Source organism: Lates calcarifer, unplaced genomic scaffold (genome assembly GCF_001640805.2).
Source record: "Lates calcarifer isolate ASB-BC8 unplaced genomic scaffold, TLL_Latcal_v3 _unitig_4245_quiver_2473, whole genome shotgun sequence".
Classification (NCBI taxonomy): domain Eukaryota; kingdom Metazoa; phylum Chordata; class Actinopteri; family Centropomidae; genus Lates; species Lates calcarifer.
In genome coordinates this window covers 1-14,462 of record NW_026116793.1, presented here as the reverse complement: position 1 = coordinate 14,462, position 14,462 = coordinate 1, and the positions used below count along the sequence as shown (strand labels likewise).

The 14,462-nt window shown below is 43.5% G+C and overlaps 1 protein-coding gene and 1 long non-coding RNA gene across 2 annotated transcripts; both read left to right on the top strand.

The window, feature by feature from the left end:
- The first annotated feature begins 4,630 nt into the window (after positions 1 to 4,630).
- Positions 4,631 to 9,856, top strand: LOC108897641 (uncharacterized). Its single transcript, XR_001963333.2, has 3 exons — positions 4,631 to 4,949; positions 5,105 to 5,172; positions 9,845 to 9,856. It is a non-coding gene; the product is annotated as an uncharacterized LOC108897641 (long non-coding RNA).
- Positions 9,857 to 10,732: 876 nt separating this feature from the next.
- LOC108897639 (uncharacterized) lies at positions 10,733 to 14,074 on the top strand. The gene is made up of 6 exons (XM_018697364.2): positions 10,733 to 11,141; positions 12,546 to 12,811; positions 12,965 to 13,062; positions 13,326 to 13,698; positions 13,782 to 13,827; positions 13,936 to 14,074. The coding sequence occupies exons 2-6, from the start codon at positions 12,613 to 12,615 to the stop codon at positions 14,072 to 14,074; spliced, it is 855 nt and encodes a 284-aa protein (XP_018552880.2). The 5' UTR covers positions 10,733 to 11,141; positions 12,546 to 12,612.
- Positions 14,075 to 14,462: the final 388 nt, after the last annotated feature.

The following is a 14,462-nucleotide window of genomic DNA, read 5'->3' as shown; positions in this document are numbered from 1 at the left end:
TAATCAATCGAGCTGAGTTTGTGTCCTGCTCATGTGTCATGAAGTGAAACACAGTGAACTGTCCTCCTTTAATATTACTGTAAAATGCCTCTCGAGGTCCAATTTCTACCTGTTTGTCAGCAGTCATGACGTACAATATGAGGTCCTGACTGATGAGTCATCTTGGCAACGCCCTCAGGCAGTCATTAGCTATAAGTTTGTTTCCAGTGGTCTGTGCAGAATCATCAGTCAAATCTAACAAAAACCACTTCAAAAGTTTGGTGCCTTTGCTCCTGAAACAAGGTTAAAACGCCTTTTGTCCACAGGATAAACTTCTACTACTGATTAAACAGTGATGAGTTATCAGTCAGTCTGTTTACTGCTCCTGACCTTATCCTGCCTTGATCCCAACAGAATGAACCCAGCTACAGGTGAGAAAGCCAGTTCACCTGACCTGCATGTCTGTTAACACTGACACTGATGCATGAGTGAAGTCAAGTCACGTGTGTGTGTGTGTGTGTGTGTGTGTGTGTGTCCTCACTCTGCACAGAGGTTTCATGAATCCAGCCCTTCATGGAAAAGGGAAGTGGAGTTTCATAGACTCCGGCTGTTGATGCATTTGCTTTTATCATAGTGCACCAGTGCTCTGTGTGGGGTTTTATGGACTGCATGTGAGTGTCACTGGGTGCAGGGACCCGAGCCAACACCAGCCTCCTAATAAACAGCAACCTGTGCTCCCAGAAACGATTACCCAGAAACACACCTCTCACTGCACACTGTCATGTCAACTCATGTGTTTTGATTCTAAACATTCAAAAGGTTGCGTTCACTACAAGTAAAGAGCAGCAGAGACTGAGTGTGTGTGAGCGCAGCCTGCTCTCCATGCCTGTTTACAACTCTAAATGGATTAAAAAGGAAGTGGTGGGGAATTCCAGTGCAGGCCCACTGAACAGTGTGGTCCATGAAAAACACTTCAGTACCCACTTTCACTGCAGCTCTGCGTGAACCTGTGATCTGCAAACTGGACATGTGTTCACAGTGCTACTCCAAAAACCACTCTTTAGTCAGCAGCCAGCTCAGTGGAGGAGCTCGGTCCAGCTGCGCAGCTGGTGCAGGTCTGTTGGGGGTCTGGGTCATAAACGTTTTAGTTTGGTAAAATGAAGAGCGACAACACAAATAACCAAGAGACAAACCTACCCGAGTTGGTAGGGGTTCAGTTACCCGTGTTGCTCAATGAACAAACACACTCTTCAGCTTTATAATGAGTAACGGAAATGCCAGCACTATAAATAAATTGCAATGGTCACTGAGGAAAGTATCCACGCTGCTGTAACGCGTTACATCTCAGACTCGTTACCGCCCAGCACCCCAGGTGTTTCTGGGAGAGAGATGTCCGGTAGAGACCCTTACCTGCCTCCACCGTGTCCGTCAGGTCGTGGTTGGCGGCTGTCCGGGGAAACTCCTTCAGCTTTCGGGAGCTGATGTTGAGGACGCCGCTGGCCGCAGCCTCCTCCAGCGCCCGCTCCAAGCCCCGGTTGGGAGGCAGGTTGGCGCTGCCGACGTGAGTCTGGATCGACGGAGAAGAACCGAGCTGGGAAAGAGGAGGACGAACCGACTCCGGTCCCAACGTCGCCATAATGTTCCCCCTCTCCGCTGCGCGCGCGCGTGTGTCGGTTATATCCGTGAGAGAACGAGCTCGGGCTTAGCTAACGTTCAGACAAACAGCGGGACACCGACTTCCCAGGCGGTTCCTCCTCGTTCGTCGCCGCCGCGTCTGCCTCCCCGTCTGCGCGGTGCGTCAAGCGGCAGAGAGGGAGGAGCGGCGCGACATCCGGTCGCCAACTTTCAAAATAAAATAGCTGCCAGCACACCCGCGTCGTTAAGCCTTTGTTGATCGTTATTCACAGTTTTCTGGTGGAGCTCAGTCGTGGTGCCAGCGACAGCTGCCACAATCTGTTTATTTGTTTGTTTAGTTTGTTGAACAGTAAATCTATAGCGGAGAACAAGAGAGAGACTGTAATTAGATCACTAAATAAACAGGCTAACATGGCTTGCATTATTCCATGTTAATGGCAGTAACGTGGCTGTTTGAGTGTTTAGATTGGGAAGAACATCCACAAATTGGAGCCTGTAAATATTCTATGAAAAGTATCAATGGAAAGTGTATCTATCTATTTCTACACTGCAGGGAGAGATTTAAAAGAAAAAGGGGAAACTTTTAGGAAAATGCTGCAGTTGTGTAGGTGGGTAGACTTTTTCTACGCTTTTTCATATGTGATTTTTTTTTTTTCTCTGATGATCGCAGACAGAAGAAAAGTCCACAGTAATGAAGAAGGTTATGGTTACTTTATCGCCTTTACTGTGTCGGATTAAGGGAACTGCTGCATCAAGTAGACATCATAAACATCACAATGAAATATTAAATACACGTGAGACACACACACCTCTCACCTGCCCGACAGAGACAGACATTTTAAAATGATGAGTTCTTGGTGAAGTGTAAAAGGTGTCCGTTTTTAACCTGGTTACATCTTTTATTTTGAAGAAACGCCCGCCACGCTTCCGGTCTTCTCTGCACACCCTTTGACTTAACGCAGCTTACTCACTGCGGCTGCGCGCTGCACTGTGCAGCTGTGAAACAGCAGGGTGAGGAAAGCAGTGAAGAGCGACACCTGCTGGACAGAACCGAGGCCTTACAGAAGTGTCCGCTACACTGAGGGAATCACAGTCACCGTCAAATCTTAGCCTGTGATAAATACGCACTGTCATTTCTTAAATCACTGTGTTGTTCCTGCAGTAGTCATCTGAAAGAGAAGGGTCAGTATTTTAGTACGTTAGCTGTCTACATATTTGGGTAGTATAGACAGAAAGCTCACTTTACCCTGCAGGTTTAACTCTAATGCATCCAACCAGTCATAACCCTCCCTACAGAGCACTACTCCTATTTAAGCAGAGCTTTTCATGCAGGACATTAACTTGTGCTGGAGTATTTTACACTGCTGCATTGGTACTTATACTACCTCCAGCAGTGCTGGCTTACCATCCAGATTCATATCCATCAAATCTGGATCTCAGTCTTGCAGCTATCGTAGCTTTCTATTTTTCTCTGCATCTGAAGGCTTGGACATTTTAATTATGACATAATTTAAGATGGAAATGACATGATGTTGATCTAATTTAGAAACAATCTCACCAAACAGTGAGTAAAAACAATGACATCTGGTGGCAACTTATGGTGCAATACAGTTTTTGAATCTTGGTGTCACACACACATTTTAGTCAGAAGTGAAAAAGTACTGAGGTTGAATTGTCTTTGCTTTTTCAGCTTTATAACCAGAATCCTTTGTGCACATCAGCATTATGCTCAGCTTCTGTGCTGTAGATAAATGAGTTAATGATCTGAGGAGGAATAATTCCACACAAACTACAGATGACGTGTTTAAATAAAGGTTGATACTTCAAAGTAAAAGCAGGGATCTGGCCCAGATTCAGCTCTGTAAGCAGGAAGAGAAGTCGGCCCTTATTTACTGAAACCAAGTGATTTGTCTCATAAATGTCACACAAGGCAAAGTCAGAAAGTCCAATTAATCTGGACATACTGAAGGAATAATACAAATCATAAACACAGACAGCTACAATACAAATGACTAATGGTGGTCAGTGAAAATAAATGTCCCACCCAGACGTCCCAAAGTTAAAACCTTTGTCTCTTTGTAAAGTTAATCATCTTTATAAACCACTAATGGAATTTAAATCACTGAGACACAGAGCAGCTGCAAACAGACGCTGGCGATCAAAACAGAGAGACACAGTTCGACTGCACAGAGATGTAAACGACCTGAAAGATACACAAACCCACCACAAGGAGACGCAAAATGTCTGCAAATGATACACGTGCATGGTTTGTAGTCATTCTGTGTCTATTTCAGTCTTGGTTTTTTGCCTCTCTGTAGCAGTGGTGTGTGGGCCTATTTAAAACTCTGTCCATGGTACAAACATTCATGTCATTCTAAAGGTCTGTAACCAGCTTTTGAAATGTAAATTGGTAATGAAGCATGTGTACTGTCAGCTTGTTGTGCATGGACACGTTTCCTGTCAGAGGGATTGGATTTCAGCTGCTTCTACTTCATCTCCCATAAAAATGGAGGTAAATCGAACCCACCGATACTTTGACTCTGCGTAAAACTTCCTCTTTCTTCTCCACCAGCTGCCAGCTGACGTGACAGCCATCGGTCCGCCGGCCTGAGACACTTTTGTGGCAGATATTTCTGCTGAAGGAAGCCTTGTGCTGTTGTAACCATGGTTACTTTTAGATTGAGGAAGATGCACCTTTATAACCTTTAAACAGAACATATCACTCCTGCTGTGGTTTTCTCTGTGATGACGTGGGTGAAAGTGAAAAGCCATTCCTTCTGATTTCCTAGGTAACATTAAAACTGTTGGTTGAGAACGTTCACTGTAAGCAATCAATATAAATAAAATCAAAAAATAAAATCCCCCTGATTTTATTTTTTTAATTAAAAAAAAAAAAAAAATCAAACTCTTTGCAGTTTTATCCACAGGAAGAACTTAATTCAACCTACTGTTTCAAAAGTAGCCAAAAATAAAAGCCGGGGTTGATGCAAACTTCCTGTTACAAATGACAAGTGATGATATATTTCCAGCGTTTGTCAGGACATTTATGACAGTCGTTTCTGGGGGTGTGGATTGGGGGTGTAAATGACTTGAGGAGAGGTTATGGATCTCTGCTGTGCAGTAAAATAAGAGTCTTTAGTCGTCTCTGTTCTCAGGAGAAACACTGCTGACTGCTCAGCCACAGAAAACACAAACCACTGTTAAATACAGGAAGTGCTGATAACCAGCTGCCTCTTCCTTTCTCTGCGTCACTTTTTGCTGGATGAACACTCGCTTCAGTCCCCCAGGCCCCCGACAGGTTTCCTCACTGCTTCGGTTTCGGGGTTCACAGAATGGTGAGTTGATTGGTTTGTTTTGGGGTTTGACACAGGTTCTTAGTGGTCTGTGTTTTGGTCAGTGCTGCTCCGACTCTGATTCTGCTCCAACACACTTTACTTTTACTAAAATTGTTAACATGTTGGCACTTCAACACATTATCTCTCACAATCAGAGACTACTGCTGCACAGGAAACTCTGCCGGGGGTTTTGAAGTGAATCAGCCATCTGAAGGGCAGACCAGTAAGTTTTTGTTAACACGCTGAAGCAAATTTAATTCTTTTAAAAAGAATCAAAAACGTAATAAAACTCGCAGGTTTTGGGGTAAAACCAGATTCAAAGCCAACACTGTCCTCAGTCATTGAAAATGATATGTCATGATAGATTTCTATATTAGCACAGAAATGTTAATTATTATTATTTTCCTTCCTTCTTTTTTACGTTGACACATCACATTTGTCTCGGTATATTTTTTGTATATTGTATATTATTTGTTCTAACTCGTTCTTGAAAGGCTGAATCTCCAGGGAATATTAAAAAGATTATATTCTACTATGTCTTTGTGAAAGGCGAATCAGAATCTACCATCAGTGTGTTGGAGGTCAGTGTAGTGCAGGCTGCAGTTAGACCTAACAGGACGGTTTGAGGAGATTTTACTGTCAGGTTTGTGTCTCAGGTTGAGGTCAACAAAAGCAGAAGTTTCCAATCAGGGCTCCTCGACTCTCTGGAACCAGGAGAGGAAAGTTTGCTCTTTAAAAACACATTATTTCACTGGACACACAATACTTTTATTACATTCGTACTCTGTTCACTTGTTTGTTTCACGTCTGTCCTTGTGAAACACTTTTTAAACCTGTTTTCTAATGAGAATATGATCATTATAAAAAGCCCCGGATGAAAAACCTGCAGTGGTTGAAGTCATTTCCAGCTCAGGTGGAAGTTTCCTCTCACTGATGTTCACAGGTTTGAACTCCCCTGTACCAAAGTATTTCTGTAGCAGAACCACCAGGTTCATGTCATAACACTAGCACACGTGCTGTATCACTAAAGCCTGTGTAAACTTTACACAGCTGACCAGTTCAACTATTTCCCACAAGAAATAATAAGATTTGTAATTTATGAGTGGAAAATATTAACAAGTGATTTTGACGGTAGATTTGATCTTAAGAAATACTTACAATACAATATTTTACAGATTTGCAACATTCACATTCAAAGCTCTGCTTTTTCCTCTTTACTAGACTTTATTGGCTTCTCTCAGTGTGTAGATAAACCCACTCACTGTTTCAGTCACACTCTCGACCTTGTTTTAGCTTATGGTATTGATATTGAACATGTAACAGTCTTCCCACAGAATCCCATTCTATCAGACCACTTCTTAATCACTTTCGACTTCATATTGCTGGATTATGTATTATCAGCAAAAAACATCCTGACTAGAAATATTTCCGATAATGCAGTAGTTAAATTCAAGGAAATGATTCCCACTAACTTAGGTCCAGTGCCTCATCTTAATTTTGCAGAAGCTACTCCCTCCCAGCTTGATCATCTTGTAGACAGTGTTGCAGACTCATTACGTACCACTTTAGATTCCATCGTCCCCCTAAAAATGAAAACAATAAAGAGAAAGAGGCAAGCTCCATGGTTCAACTCCCAAACCCGTACACTGAAACAAACAGCACGTAGGCTTGAAAGAGTGTGGCGTTCCACCAAACTGGAAGAATCCCACTTAGCTTGGCAGGATAGTGTCAAAAGATATAAAAAGGCCCTCTGTAATGCAAGAAGTGCCTATTACTCATCATTAATAGAAGATAATAAGAACAACCCCAGGTTTCTCTTCAGCACTGTAGCCAGGCTGACAGAGAGTCACAGCTCTATAGATCCACGCATCCCTATAACCCTCAGTAGCAATGATTTTATGAACTTCTTTAATGATAAAATCTCTACCATTAGAGATAAAATTAATCACATCCTGCCTTCAATCAGTACAGATTTATGCCATAACACAGGATCCATAGAGTCAGCTGCAAAACCTAACCTTGACTCCTTTTCTACCATCGACCTAGCCCAGCTCACATCAATTATCTCAGCATCTAAACCTTCAACCTGTCTCTTAGACCCCATCCCAACTAGGCTGCTTAAGGAAGCTCTGCCCTTAATTTGCAGTCCTGTATTAGATATGTTAAATCTGTCCTTGTTAACAGGTTATGTTCCGCAGACGTATAAAACAGCTGTAATCAAACCTCTTCTAAAAAAGCCCACTCTAGATCCAGATGTATTAACCAACTACAGACCTATATCTAACCTCCCCTTTCTTTCTAAGATCCTGGAGAAAGCAGTTGCAAAACAGTTGTGCGACTTTCTACAGGACAATAGTTTATTTGAGGTTTTTCAGTCAGGATTTAGGTTGTATCACAGCACAGAGACGGCACTTGTAAAAGTTACGAACGACCTTCTGATAGCATCAGACAACGGACTTGTTTCTGTACTTGTCTTGTTAGATCTCAGTGCTGCTTTTGATACAATTGACCATCACATCCTTTTACAGAGACTGGAGCACTTTATTGGCATTAAAGGAACGGCACTAAACTGGTTTAAGTCCTATCTATCTGATAGGCTTCAGTTTGTACATGTTAACAACAACTCCTCCATACACACAAAAGTTAGACATGGAGTTCCACAAGGGTCAGTGCTTGGACCAATCCTCTTCACTTTGTATATGCTTCCCTTGGGCAATATTATCAGGAAACACTCCATAAATTTCCATTGTTATGCAGATGATACACAGCTTTATCTGTCAATGGAACCTAATGAAACCAATCATCTAGCCAAACTCCAAGCTTGTCTTAGGGACATTAAAATCTGGATGACAAGCAACTTCTTACTACTAAACTCAGATAAAACTGAAATCATTATAATTGGTCCTGAACACATCAGAAACAAACTTTCTAATGATGTAGCTCCATTAGACAACATTGCCCTGGCTCCCAGCTCCACTGTAAAGAATCTGGGAGTCACCTTTGATCAGGATTTGTCCTTTACCTCACACATAAAACAAACTTCTAGGACTGCCTTTTTTCATCTGCGTAACATCTCCAAAATTAGACATTTTCTGTCCCAAAAAGATGCAGAAAAACTAGTCCATGCATTTGTTACTTCTAGGCTGGACTACTGTAATTCATTATTATCAGGCTGCCCCAACAAGTCTCTAAAGACTCTGCAGCTGATTCAAAATGCTGCAGCACGACTACTGACAGGAACTAGGAAAAGAGATCACATTTCTCCTGTGTTAGCCTCTCTACATTGGCTCCCAGTCAAATCCAGAATAGAATTCAAAATCCTCCTCCTCACTTACAAAGCCCTTAATGGTCAGGCTCCATCTTACCTTAAAGATCTCATAGTCCCCTACAATCCCACCAGGACTCTGCGCTCCCAAAATGCTGGTTTACTGGTGGTTCCCAGAGTTTCCAAGAGTAGAATGGGAGGCAGAGCCTTCAGTTATCAGGCTCCTCTACTGTGGAACCTTCTCCCAGTTTCGGTCCGGGAGGCAGACACCCTCTGTACCTTTAAGAGTAGGCTTAAAACTTTCCTCTTTGATAAAGCTTATAGTTAGGGTTGGCTCAGGCTTGAACCATCCCTTAGTTATGCTGCTATAGGCCTAGACTGCCGGGAGATCTCCCATGATGCACTGAGCTCCTCTCTTTCTCTCTCTCTCTCTCTCTCTCTCTCTCTCTCTCTCTCTCTCTCTCTCTCTCTCCACTCAATATGGATTCATATCCCATGTTACATGTTACTAACTCAATATGTCCCCTTTCCTGTAGTATTGTGCTCTTCCGTCTCTCTCTCCTCTTCTGTCTCTTTCTGCAGGTATTTCTGCTCTGGAGCTGTAGAGTCTGATCTGTGATGACAAGTCTCCTGCTGCTCCTACAACTCCACTCAACACCTGCTGCTAGAATTAGAAATTACTTATACTGCTACTGCTATTAGTTGTATTGCTGTGTTAGCAGTTAATACTTTAATTATCACTACTATCACTACTACTGCTGTATTACTGGCCTCATCTTACATCTGATATGGAACCTGTGTTATGCTATGTTCTTCTTTCGCTATTCTCTACCCCCCCCCCCCCCCCCCCTCCTTCTTAACCCAACCGTCGAGGCAGATGGCCGCCCACCCTGAGTCCGGTTCTGCTCGAGGTTTCTGCCTCTTAAAAGGAAGTTTTTCCTTGCCACTGTCGCCTAGTGCTTGCTCTTGGTGGGATTTGTTGGGTCTCTCTCTGTAAATACCTATTTTAAAGAGTATGGTCTAGACCTGCTCTATATGAAAAGTGCCTTGAGATGACTGTTGTTGTGATACGGCGCTATATAAATAAATTGAATTGAATTGAATTGAATTGAATTGAATTGAAATTCAGGCTTGCACAAGTGCAGATTTTCATCTGTGACGCCACATCTCTTGACTAACATCTGTGATAATGTGTTTTTCCACTGACGGGTCTGAAATGATGAAACTGTCAAAGTTTGTACAACCTTTAATCAGCCTCCAGTTTTTTCTCTAAAACACCTTCATGCATTAAGACTCTTGTCTTCAGATGTGGGCCTTCAAATGCAATCAACAACAATCAGTTTCAGACTGAAGACTTTTGACCTTCAAGAGCCTTAAAGTTGTTTTCTGATCTCGGATGAGCAGCAGTGATCAAACTGCCTGCACACATCTCCAAACAGAACAAAGAATGAAAACAAGTTCTGAAAGTCACAAATCTGAACAGATGGAACAGATGAACGTCCTGTCAGATTCTTTTCTTTTCTCTGAGTGGGTAAATCCTGACTCATTGCCGATAGGAATCATTGTTGGCATTAAAAAGTTTGCACCAAAGCTGTTTCTGCTCGGAAACTGTGTCTCTCCTCTTCCACAGATGGAAACCTGCCAGGGCATGTCCTCCTCCCTCTGCACATCCAGATACATCAGCTGGTGTGTGGACTCAGTGGCTGAGTCGCCAACACCCGTCATTACTGCTCCGACAGCTACAGGTAAGATTCCTCCACACTCTCTGAGTAAGCACCTGTGGAGATATTTAAATCTGCAGCCACACAGGAAACATCAGGCAGACTCATGAAAACCACGACAAACACACACAGCTCCTGTTTCTTCTGTTTAATTCTCAGGCCATTTGTTACATTATTAGTATAAAGTCCACATCGACTACACTGCATGACATGGCTGCATCATATTCCTTACATGACTTTACCATCATCACGTCTGTTGTTGGTATTGTGAGGTAAATAATGCAGACACCTCTCAGTTCTTCATTTCATTTACTTAAATAGTTCCTCACATAGTTTTTATTTTCAGTAATCAGTAAAGTATATCTTATATTTTTATCTGACACCGGCCTGTATTAGTAATCTTTCCTGCATGTACTGTTCAGACTCATCACTCCTCCATGTTTACCTGTTATCTTACATACAACAGTCATGTCACACTCAGCACTGCTGCTTTTCAATCCCTGTAACTTCCATGTTGTCACTTTTCTTGCACTGTGTAACTACTTGGCCCTGATGGTTCACATTAAAAGCCTTCTAGCCCCACAGTCCTGGCAGGCCTTTCATTTGAAAAGTGTTGTTCATCATTTGTTTGCATGCCAACCTTTCTCTCCATGTCTCCTGACGTATTTCTGGTTCAAACATCAGCTCAGCTTTCAAATGGTCTCTCATCCATTTGAAATATGTATTGATAAAGTTAACCTTGTCCTCCTCTGTCTCCCTGTGACCCTCTCCAGGAGAACTTTCTCACCCAAATCAGTCGCCTGGCTCAGGATCAGTCCCACTCCTCCTTCTGTCACCACCAGAAAGCAGCAGAGGAGAAACAACACTGTCCCATCAACCTCCACAGCCAGCACCACAGAGGACACATCACAAGACCTCTGCACATTCCCATCCGTCCCGCTGCAGCCCTCGCTCCAGCTCTGCTTTGTACAACATAGACAAAGCCACCAATAGTCACAGTGATGTGAGTGAGGATGATGATAGTGAGGAAGGCAGAAAGGGGAACTCAAGACCCCCTGAGACTGAAAGTAGGAGTGAGGAGGACCGGTCTCTTCTGCATCCAGAGGCTGAGAGGTTCCTCCTCCCCAGGAGCAGCCCGGTCATTTCCAGACGCCACAGGCCCATCTCCTGGCATGGAGGGGAAACAGACACAACGAATCCACCAAGGTAACCATGGGCTCAAACACTTAAAAACACTCGCTATCAGGGTTTTTTACCGTTCAGCTAACATCAGGTCGGTGCACTGCTGCAGGGAGTCTGCACCAAAGCTTCTTTCACTGGGAAACTTGACAGCAGATATATGTTTTTGCACTCTCTGGATTTCACAACAACAAAGTCAAGAAGAAAAGAGTAAAGTGACAGTAAAGTAACCCACAGTAACCACGTGTTGATCTTATACGGAGCTGAGACAGAAAAACAAGGCAGTGCCTGTGAAGACTGGTGCAGTCTGCTGCTGGTGATGCTTTGATATGACCACCGATGGCGCCACAGTAAGGGATATTTAACTCCTGAATGTAGTGGCTTTAACACGGACACAGCTCGATTGGTTCTTAAAATTGGATCATTGGACAGGATGTGGCTGCCTGACTTCCTCTCCAACCAGAGTTTACTGGACCTGACTTGATGGTTGATGGTTAATGTCCTGACAGCTGTGTGGCAGCCTACAGACTCATGAGGAAATGAAACATAAAGTGAAGAGGCTTACATACTTAACACACAGTGAGCAGTTATTAAATCTGCACATTGTTACCGTCAGCCCAGACTATAACAACTTCTTTCACAGTTTTTTGATAAAGCACCAGTTCAGTCTGACAAAAGAAGAATAATCAGACGGAGGAGTGAACACAAACAGATTCATCTCTCTAGTTCTGACCTGTAATCTCCTCAGCCTAACGTGCACGTTGTTCTTTACTTATATGTTTCCCTTACAGTCGACAGCCAGTGGTAATAAATGAATAAAAACACCAATCAATACAAAAACTATGCAAGTACATAGGTTAATGTCACGGACCGAAACCAGCACAGAGAGCAGTGAGTGGAGGACAAATGGAATAAAAGATGTCAGTGTGTGTGGAGGCTGCTGAGTCAAGATGACCTGAGTTTACTTCACAGACCATTTACATTTACAGTGACTAAGTTTCTCCCAGCAAGTGTTTTACTTTGACATGGGGATTACCAAACCAACAGATCACAGTAAATGTTTGCACTTAGTGACATTATTTACAGCACACCTACTTCAACTTTCTCTGACAGAGATCACACTTCCCTCTTACACGTTTTTTTTCTGTATACAGTACGTCAGTGCTTTCAGTGTTTCAACATTTCACACGTAAACATTTAACATTTGCAGTCTTTGTTTCAGTCTTAAAATCAAGCGAGCACACTTAGATTCTCAGAAAATGTTGTCTAAGATGTCATCTCGTTTTCTTACTTGTTTATTTTAATGTCTCATTAACCTGAACTTGTCTTCTCTTAAGTCTGTGAGAAATGATTTTTTGGCCACATTAGGGCACTTTCACATTACACACTGTTTTCACATTGTCATTTGATAAACAGCATTTCCTCTCTCAGCTTGGACTCATCTCCTGCTGCTGGTTCACTGTCTCTGCATCAGCATGGACGCCCGACAGGAGGCAGTATGGAGGACCTGGGATCCAAACCCAGTTCCGGTCACCGCTCGTCCCCTCGCCAGGAGGAGAAGAAGCAGCGCTGCATCTCAGTCTCATCAAATCTGAACAATTTTCTTATCTCTCTGTTCCACCTGCCCTTCAGTGGACAGCAGGGTGACGAGCACAGAGGGCAGCGGCGAACCAGCTGTGATGCCCCTCGCACACCAGGTACAACAGGATTAAATATTACAGGTGTATCTGTAAAAGTAGATCAGCAGCATCAGAACCCTGTCACCAGGTCATTTGATTCACTGTTGATGTTGCTGTTGCTGAGAGCTGTATTCTTTATGTGTGTATGTGCATGTGTGTGTGTATTGTCAGGCCTCTCTACCTCAGCCAAACACAGTAAACAGAGGAGTTGCAGCGGTATCCCAGAATCCTCTGCAGACATCTTCAAGACCAGCTGTGAGCTGGAAAAGGTGTGTTTACCAAGTTTTAGTGCAGTTACAGTTTTTACCTATACCTGTAGTTTTTTTGTATGTTATTGATGTAAAAAGTGAAAAATGCACCTGGTAACTATAAAAATATAAAAACAGCTGTCTCACTTTTTAACACAACAAATAAATATTTGGAAACAGTAAAGATCAGACGTGGATCAGAGGATGGAGGCAGTTTTACCTCTTGGTCTCTGCTGATGATAATAATGAGGACAAGCGGTCTGTATGAATGACTGTGTGTGCAGGAAAACGCTCATTTCATCGTGGTGGACATGGTGCTGGAGGTGCTGGAGGGTGTAAAGTGGACTCTGAGCTGCGACCCACGGACCTCAACCCAACACACAGGCTACAATATGTGCACACACAGACACACAAACTCTGCAGAGGACTGTCTCACACGTGAACACAAACAGAGATGTGAAACACACAGACTCACACAGAGCTGCAGCAGCAGACAGAGCAGACATTCAGAGAAGATGTCACACAGAAACACACACTCTTCTAATGTGCACACAAACCGACACACTGAGGATAAAGAGGAGGAGGACACAGGCAACGATGAGGCTGAGCATCAACCTAAGACCTTGTCTGTCCTCTCCACCGACAGTGGATTTGAAGGTAAAATTATTTGTGTGAATAAAGTAGTGGTAGAGGCCCACCCAGTATTTTATGCACAAAGTGACTGTGTGTTTTAATTTCAGACTGTGGAGTAGACACTACACTGACACCAAAAGATTCTCTCAGAAAGTAAGAAAAACAAACTGAAACGCCCACCCAGCCTGCCATCTCTGAAACCTGCACGTTTGTTCTGATTCTGTGATTTTCTGAGTCATTGTGCCGTGTCCTTCAACGCAGCGCAGAGTGGCTGGCCCAGCAGCTGGTGCTGGAGTTCAGGAGGAGCTGGCTTCCTTCCCGTGAGCCTCGGCGTGGACGGCAGAGCCTCCGTAGCTCACTTCAGGAGGTGAGAACACAGCAGCTGTTGATAACTGTTTGAATCTGCGGCGTGGGACGACACAGGGACAAATATTTACAAAATGGCTGATGGCTGATAGTGATTTTACTGGTCACGGGTGGTGGAGACTCCTCCAATGATGTCTCTCTGATGGAGGCCATGGATACTGTACGTCAGTAGCTTGTATCACCTCAGGTGGTATGATGTCTGGACCATAGTGCTGCCGCTGACCACTGGGGCAGACTGGCATCTTCATCTTTCTTCAAGAAACATGATGTAACTATTTAACCTGAAAATCTCAGCTTCAGATCACTGTGATGGTTCAGTGTGAGAGGGAGAGTGTCTCTGTCGTTCCCTCTCTGCTCCCTGAACACCTGCTGTTGCTCTGTGTACCTGAGCAGGTTCCATCTCCCTCTGACTGAGTGAGAGT